At 46.1% G+C, this 8,990-nt stretch overlaps 1 protein-coding gene across 1 annotated transcript in view; it reads left to right on the top strand.

Moving 5' to 3' along the window:
• The first annotated feature begins 5,899 nt into the window (after positions 1 to 5,899).
• ARMCX2 (armadillo repeat containing, X-linked 2) overlaps positions 5,900 to 8,990 on the top strand; it is a 5,190-nt gene continuing 2,099 nt past the window's right edge. The window contains exons 1-4 of the mRNA XM_023508732.1: positions 5,900 to 5,964; positions 6,186 to 6,314; positions 7,582 to 7,650; positions 8,027 to 8,943. Coding sequence (XP_023364500.1) covers positions 8,156 to 8,943 — 788 coding nt within the window. The 5' untranslated portion in view covers positions 5,900 to 5,964; positions 6,186 to 6,314; positions 7,582 to 7,650; positions 8,027 to 8,155. The remainder of the gene's footprint in view (positions 5,965 to 6,185; positions 6,315 to 7,581; positions 7,651 to 8,026; positions 8,944 to 8,990) is intronic.

Below are 8,990 nucleotides of genomic sequence, written 5' to 3'. Positions count from 1 at the left end.
ACACTGTACCCCAGAAGTGCATTAATGTACATAGTTACCATTCAATAAAAAATAAATAAATAAATAAATAAATAATAAAATGCCAACATAAAAAAGTCTAATATTTCTTTAATATCTGAGTTAAGTTTCATACCTGCCACATGAAAGGGCAGCAGAAGAAGGAGTTTGTGATTATTATATTAGGTTATTATGAAACTTTCCATTAATAGGATGTTTAGGAAGCATTTTCACTGACTAGTAGAACTCTTACCCTGCCATGCATCTGAAAAAAATTAATTCCAGGACAACATACGCAGTGTGATCACAGTAATGTTAAACACACACATCCACATTCATACATAGAAAGAAAAGACAAGGAGGGCAACTATTGGTTTCTTATTTGTATTCCCTGTCTTACAGTTTTCTGTATTTTCTAAACTTTTTGTAGGCAGGATTAATGCTTGATGAGTCAGCTGGTGTCTTCTTGTTCTGCTTTCCACCACTGGTCAGTTGGCATATGTATTTAGTACCACAAGCCCCAGTTGCCAGTCCAGCTGCCATCAAGCTCAAATTTTGAGCAGGCCCATGCTGCAGCAGTGGAAATGTCTCATGCTAACTCCCTTAGCATGAGTTGAGGTGAGAGCTTGAAGCTGCCATTGGGCTGGATCTAGGGACAGGAGTGTCTGGGGGTGGGGGAAGGAGGAGGAAGATGAAGCTTTGGGTTTCTCCACCTTTTGCATGACCAGCCTACCACTGATGGATGGACTGGCAGACACAGACAGACCAAAGCCAAACCCAGACAGTAGCAAACAGGAAACAACTTGGACTTACTGCTCAGTGGATGCACCAATATCCGATATGGGTTCAAACCCCGACCCTTCCCTGTTTAGGGTCCAAGTAGTCAGGCCTGTCTCGCACTTCACATCCCCCATCACTTGGCTCCCTAATCACCACTTCCTCTCCTCCGCTTTTGCAAGTCACTGCCGCCAACTATTCATGCTGCTGGCGTTGTCCTGCCTTTTATAAGGCACAAAAGGAGAAAGGCTGGGGGCTCTGGTGTTCTCAAGGGAAAACAGAAGATGCTTCCAAATTTGAAAATCATGTTGCTACCCTCCACCCCTACTCCAAGAGTCTCCAAAGATACCCACTCACACCAACATATAGGGATCAGGATCGGTTTCCTCTTCGTCTTCTTCCTTCTTCCTGGCCATAGTCACTGCTGTTTGCCAAGGAAATAGGGAGCTGATACCTGAGCAGGAGCCGCTATCTGGACCAAGACTCCAGCAGATTGACTCCTGGTCATGTGACACCATGTCACTGGTGACTTGAGGTCCCAAACTTCCCCCCCCCATGATTAGTAAAGCAGAGGCTGACTTTCCCCTTCTTCCTGGCCTTCCCTCCTACCGCCCTCATCACACAGGGAACTGTCACTTTTGCTCATTTTAGTCCTTGCATGCTACATAAGTGTTGTCTTTCTCTGATTACTAGAAGAGACAGAATCTTCTCCTAGACAACTAGAAAATTTTACTTCTTCTCTGGGGAATGGTCCCATCCTCTTCTGTGCTTCCTCTACCTCTTTTCTTTGGAAACACTAATATTCACCTCTGCAGTCCTGAAAATTCCTAGAATGGCGAGATGAGGAGAGTCAGGAAAGGAAGCTGAAAGTAGAAAATGGATTCTGTTACACAAACATGCATGTATTGGCTCAGCACCTGTGGCTCAACTGGCTAAGGCACCAGCCACATACACCTAAGGTGGCGGGTTTGAATCCAGCCTGGGCCCACCAAAACAACAATGATGGCTGTAACCAAAAAATAGCTGGGTGTTGTGGCAGGCGCCTGTGGTCCCAGCTACTTGGGAGGCTGAGGCAGGAGACTCGCTTGAGCCCAGGAGTTGGAGGTTGCTGTGAGCTGTGATGCCACGGCACTCTACCCAGGGGGATAGCTTGAGGCTCTGTCTCAAAAAAAAAAAACATGCATGTATCATAAACAATAATTCTCACTGCATAATGAGTTTTGCATGTTGTTCAAAGCAACTTCCTGTCTTCTACATCTTATCACAAGACAACACCCTGATTTAGTTAATCACTTATCTGAGAGTTTAAAAACCCAATAATATACCGTAATCAACTGGGCTTTATTTCTGGAGTGCAAGGGTAATTCAACACTGGAAACGCATTCATTTCATTTCTTCAATTATTCAACAATTGTACTGAGCATCTAACAACATATGCCATGAAATTTTGTCAATGCTATGGTTACAGCAGTGAACCTCATGACCCTCACATTCTAGTCAAAGAGATAAGCAATTAAATAAGTTGAACCTAGAAAGGGTGACCAGGGAAGGACTCAGTCAAAAGGTAATCTTTGAGTGAAGAGCTAAATTCAGTGAAAGATCTAAGTATGGTGATTGATGTTTGGGGGAAGAACATCCCAGGGAAGAGGACAAGCAAATGTTCCTCTGTGAAAGGAATATTCCCAATATGTTCCGGCAATATCAAGGGAGCCAGAATGACTGGAGCAGAGAGCAACAGAAGATGAGGCAAGAAGGTAATAAGGCTAAATAGGGTAGGGCTTTGTCAGTTGTTGTAAGGACATTTGTATTGACTCTAAACAACACAGGCAGTGGGTGGAACATTGAACAAGGAGCGTTTGAACAAGAGGCATGTGTCTCCAGAATAGACTATAGGGACACAAGAGTGACAAGGAGACTAGTCTATCCACATCATTCATGACAACAGCAAACTGAAGGAGAAAAGACACCTTACAATCAAAGCATTTGATAAAATAAGTCAGCTATTCCTCATTTTTTCAAAACCATCAGTAAAATAGGAATAGGAGGAAACTTCGTTTATGTAGTAGAGAATTGTAGGTAATTTAATGAGTTATTCTTGGATAAATCAAATTAGATAGAAAAGAAAATATCCTTAATCTGATGAAGTATGTATTCCAAGTTCTTATCCGGCAAATTTGTCATTCCATTCCCTGTGGGATACCAAGACCACAAAACTTGCAACTTACCTTACCATTTACTCATAGTACTTCTTTGTACTACAAATGTGGTGGGGGGGGGAGATGCCGGTAAACAGTGACAGTAACCTTGAAAAAAAGAGAATATATCAGAAACAGTAAAGTTACACTAGATGATAAAACAAATGAGGCATTTCCATTGACTTCAAGAACAAGATCAGAAGGCCCTCAAGGATACCAATTTAATATATGCAGAAAAGGAAAAAGGGGCATACACTTTGAAAAGGAAGAAATGAAAAATCCTCATTTACAAATGATTATGTACAATCTATACCTAGGAAAACCAAGGTCATTACCTAAAAACTATTAGAATTAATGACACAAGTTGTAAGTATTGGCAGATGCAAAGTAAATATACCAAATGAAACGTTTTATTTTAAACAAAATTTTCTATCCGAAAAGGAAGAGCATATCAGCCACAGAGACTACAAAATACCTAACAATATGAATTATTTCTTTGAAGAAATGCAAAAAAAAAATGTGGTTAACAAACATAAAAATAGAATGGAGCAAAATAAAGTGTATCTACCGCATTGCCTGGGGGGATCTCAATTGAAGGTGTCAGTGTTCCTCAAATTACTCTGCAGATTTCCTACAGCAACATTACAAATCCCAGTGGCTTTTTTTTGTTATTGTTGCTCAATTTGGAACCTGATTAATAAGCATAAAGACACTTACTAATATGTTCATGAAAGAAAATTGGAAATTGTTAGCAGTGGCTGGGAGTAGAAAACGTAGAACAGGGTTCTTTCCCTGCATACTTTATATGTTCCCTTATTGTTTTGGATATTTTTATATACAATGCCCTATATATATATATCCAGATTAGGAATACAGTGCCCCATATATATATCCAGATTAGGAATAACTTTTTGATTATATATATAATATATATATAATATATATATATAATTTTATTGCCAGAACAAAAAATGATTCCTAATCTGGATATATATATCCAGATTAGGAATCATTTTTTGGGAATCATATATATATATATGGCATATGATTTGGGAATCATATATATATGGCATTGTATTTGTTCTTAATATTTGGGAAAGGGATCACAGACCCCTTGAGAAACTGATGAATTCAGTGATCTCTACTTCTGAAAACAATACATTTAACCATACATGCAATCAAAAACAAAGCTTTTCAGGTGAATACAATTTCAGGTGGACCACAGAGTTGGTCGGATGAGAATACGTACTCTGGCTTAATCAGTGTGGTCAGTGGGGATCATTCCTTCAGCCTGGGCATTTGGCTGAGGGGGCACCAAGGTATACGTGGACTATCAGGTAGTAACCTTGCAGCAAGGCTAGACTCTTCCTAGGTGCCCTGGAGGTAAGGAGGTGAAAGGCCCAGGAGGATGCACTTGGAAGACCAGGTGGTACGTGGTAGTAGCAGATGGCATTAGGAGTAATGTTGACTGGGCACCATGAATAAGGACAGACAGCAGGCTGGGAGCTTCACCCAGCAATCACTTCTTCCAGCTTCTTGGAAATCCTCAGCGGCAGGGTCAGCAATCCCCTCTACCCATCCCTGGGTTACTCCTGAGACTTTGAGGAGGGAAGGAGGAAGCCAAAGGCATTTATCCAGGTCTCTACCTTGGTCATCTGTCCAAATATATCTGGGAAGTGACCATCTGAGTTGGGTGGCTGAATGCAGGGGATGAGAGGCTCTGGAATATGTTGGGGAAGAGTGCTTTCCCCCATCCTCTTGACATGGCAGGGAGGATCTGACCACCCTGCACCCTTCACATTCCCAGTTTCCTTGGCCTCACAGAACTTCCTTTTTCCCACACCTGAATCACTAGACTGGAACCTAATCCAGGGACAGGTGTTCAAAACTGTCACAGTTACAGCCATCAAATTAAAGGAGGTTCACAAAGCAGTCAGCAATGGTTTGGAAATACTAAATAAATGTTTTCTCTAACAGAACGAGACAGGATCATGTATTTATCCAACTTAACAGCTGCCCTTGAAAAAGTAGGATATTATTTGTCCAAACTAAATAAGATTGGGCAACTGAACATCTCTCTGTGAGTCAATTCACAGAGTATATGGAAATATGCTTATCTTATTGAGAAAAAATCCTATTTTTAGATGTTCAAGTAGCTTAGCATGTTCTGAAAACTATTTCCTATGTAACCAATAAAATCCATGTTCTATGTGGTAAAAATTAACCAAAATTAATGATGCATCCCAATGAAAGTGGATTTTTTTTTTTTTTTTTTACTTTTGGCAAACTGGCCCTCCCTTTTTTGTTGCTGTTTTCCACACTGAATTCTTATTTTATTGGAGTTTCTTACTATAAAGAGTGTTGATCATTTTTAGAAAATAAAACAGAGGAGAATTCCAGAAGTACAGGCCCCATCCCACTCCTTGTCATTTTTCTGACACTCCATCCCTTACCTACACTGGAGCAAGGACAATGAGCGTGGGGAGACTTGAGGTTGGGGAATTGCAGGTGGAGGGAGGGAAGAGTGTACAACAGCCCAGGAAAGGATGAGACAATTAATTCTCCCATCAAAGGGGGGGAAGTGTCAATAGCCCTCCCTGAAGATACAGCCCATCCTGGTAACCACAGAAAGGAAAATTCCAATAGCTGGGAGATGGGGCTACATTTGGCCTCCAGGACTACAAAGACAAAATATGAGTGACAGGACCTGATGTAGTGGGGTGAGGTAGGAGTGGGGATAAAGGAGGGAGCTCGTATTCTTGGTGGGAGTGGAAATTGGGGACCCAAGCTTACTGGTGATGCAGTCCTCACGTGACCAGGAGCTGACGTGGGCAAAGGCACTTAAAGCTCTGACCGCAGTTCTCCGTCCTCCTCTGGGTACCAACTCTATCGCGCTGCGCACTGCCCTGCGTTTAACCCAAGAGAGGAAGAGAAGGAGGAGGAGGAGGAGCAGGAGGAGGAGGAGGAGGACAAAAATCCCCCCAGATCCGGGCAGGTGGGTGCGAGGGTGGGCACGACCTGGGCCCCCTGCATAGCGGTACGTTAGGGATGCGGGCATCTGAGACCTTGGGCACCTCCGCCTCCCCAGCTCCTGGTCGGCTTTCCAGACTCAAGGAACTCAGACACAGCTCATATTAGTGGGCGGTGGGGAGGAGGGAAGGGGAGAACGAAAAGACTGATAGACTTTACTGAGAATATGCATACTGCCTCTTGCAGGCAGTGTTTTCTGGTTTTATTTTTGACACTCAGGCCCCGCACCCCACATCCCGTCTTGCTTTGAGAGGAGGAGAAAAGAGAAATAAACGTGGCAGCGCAAATAAGAGCCAGCGGGGAGGCCGGCAAAAGGTGACCTGGGGGCGAACACAATTTGGAAACAATCTGGAATGTTCGATCCCACCCTCACTTTGCGGACATCTCCCACTACTCTCACCCCCTCAACCTCCCTTCCCCCGGCCCGCCCCCTGTCCTTTGAAGGTACTGGGAAATGGGTGTGCCAACCAGTGTTGGAGAGAGACAGAGGGTTTGACGTTGTCTGGGCTTCCCAAGGGGAGGGGGGACCCTGAAAGAATTTGGTATTAAACCGTTAACTCCCAGACAGCTTTCCAGATACCTCCGGCCCACACAACTGTTCACCCCCAGTCTTTTCAGTCCCAGAAAAGGAGTTCTGGTATGCAGGAGGGAGAAATGGCGGTTATCAGGGAATTTGGGGGTGGGGGGGAATAGAAGTCAGAGCCCGGAGCGGAGATACCGTGGAAAATAACGACCCTGACACCAACCAAAAAGGCAGACGATGGGGCTCCTTTTCTGCAGACTACTGCAGGCTAATGCTGGCCTGGGGGATGGGGCCTGAAGGACGGGTACTCCTAGGAGGGGGACGATAAACTGTTTGGCAGGAATCTCGCAGGCTGCTTCCCATCCAGCTTTCGCTGCACTCTCGCCCCGCCCCCTCCCATTTCGGTGCAGGAAAAGGGGTGTGGCGGTGTGTCTGGGAGAAATGGCGGACGGGGAGGGGCAAAGAGGAAGGAGGGGTTGAATAAGGAGCCTGCGCAGGACTGGGGGTTGGGGTGGGAAGGGAGGGGTGAGAAGAGTTGAGGGAATTGAGAGGTAGAATTGGTTGACGTTATGATCTGCGGATACTAAAAGGCAATGACTGGGACTCCTGTCCCAGGTGCTGATCCACCCACCAGGTTCTCAGTCTTCACGGTCTGTAGTCTACGTTTATGCCCTTCAGTCTGTCTTTAGGATGAAGCTCTAAAGTGAAGGAAAGAGCAACAGCTCTAAATCCCCGGTGGTGAGTCTTGGGGGCGGGAATTGTCTGGGAAACACTGGTGTGGGTGTGGTTGAAACCAGAGCTGAGGGCGGGACCAGAGGTTCCTCCTCCTGCATCTTCTCTGGGTTTAAAACTCTCTTGACCCGGGCCCTTGCTTGGTGGTGCAGAGAAAGGGGCGTGGCATCCATCTTCTTAGTTAATAGTTGGAAAAGGAAAGGGTAGGAGGAAAAGAGGAGCCTTGAGAAAAGGAAACTTTTGACCCAAAAAGGGTTCAAATCAGGAAAGAAATGGCAGATCATCCACCAATGGCTCAAAAATGCCCTTTCTATGATCTGTCCACAGGTTTGTCTGCCTTTGGGGCTTTGTTCAAGTACAAGAAAAGAGAAAACTGCTCCTGATCCCAGGAGATTGGTATGTGCATGAATATGATGTAGTGACCTTGGAGTGGAGGTTGGGGCATCAAAGCAGAACCTGAGATCTCCACTGTTTTTCCTGCTCTCCATCTGCTTTCCCTATGTCTCTACTGCCTCTCATCCCCCCACCCCTGACTTAGTGCTAGGAAGTTGTAGATGTTGGCATTGGTAAGGCAGGTTAGGGTTGAAGGTACTGAAAATGTTGCTGACCAACTAGGCCTTTGAATCAGCAAACTGCAGGCCTTGGCACCTGTATCTGGGTGCTAGCCTGCCCACTGAGCCATGTGTTTCCAAACTCTCCTTTAAGTAGCCCTGGTTAGACACAAAAGAAGTGAGCCAGAACCCTTAGATTCAATTTTATCCTTTATCCCTAGGTCCTGCTTGGCTTGCAGCCTCTTGCAGAACTTGCAAGCCTAAGCTGAATAACCTTGGCCAGACGAGCACACATCTACTTGGGCAAGCCAGTTCTACACCCTGGATCAGAAAATCACGCCATCTCTACCATGAGCCGAGTTCGGGATGCTGGCTGCGTAGCGGCGGGGATCGTGATCGGAGCTGGTGCCTGGTACTGTGTCTACAAATACACCAGGGGAAGAGACCAGACAAAGAAGAGAATGGTCAAGTCCAAGAACCGGGCTATGGCTGGGACTGGAGTCAGAGCTAGAGCAGGGCTAAGGGCTGGATTCACGATTGACCTTGGGCCAGGATTTAGTCCCCCAACCCCAGTCCAGGCTGGGACAGAGAACAGGAGCCAGGATGAAGCTTTTGCTCTGGACGTGGCTGGAGCTGAAGCACTGGCCCCAGCTGTACCCAGTGCTGAGGCTCAGAGTGGGGCAAGAAGTCAGGCCCAGGAGGCAGATGTGCCCAGGGTTGGCCCTAAGGCTGAATCAGAAGTCAGGGATGCAGTGGATTCTGCAATTGCATCACCTTCTGGGGTGGCAGAGGCTCCCACAGCTGCAGAGGCCCCTGCAATGTCAGGGACTCCCAAAGTAGCAGAAGCCCCCAGCACAGCAGAAGGTCCTGGGGCAGCAGTGCCTACCGAGAGGGCAGCACCCACTGAGGCAGCTGAGGCTCCTAGGGTGGCAGTGCCTACTGAGGTGGCAGGGGCTCCAGGAGTGTCAGCACCTTCAGAAGCAGCTGAGGCTCCCATGCCCACAACACCTACTGGGGCAGCTGTACCTACTAGGGCAGCAGCACCTACTGTGGCAGCAGCACCTACTAAGGCACCTGCATCTACTGGGGCAGCAGCACCTACTGGGGCACCTGCACCTACTAGGGTAGCAGCACCTACTGGGGCACCTGCACCTACTAGGGTAGCAGCACCTACTGGGGCACCTG

The sequence above is a fragment of the Otolemur garnettii genome, unplaced genomic scaffold (genome assembly GCF_000181295.1).
Source record: "Otolemur garnettii isolate 467f Iridium unplaced genomic scaffold, OtoGar3 scaffold00268, whole genome shotgun sequence".
In the NCBI taxonomy this organism is placed as follows: Eukaryota; Metazoa; Chordata; class Mammalia; order Primates; family Galagidae; genus Otolemur; species Otolemur garnettii.
The sequence above is the reverse complement of the archived record's forward strand: the minus strand, read 5'-3'. Positions and strand labels throughout refer to the sequence as shown.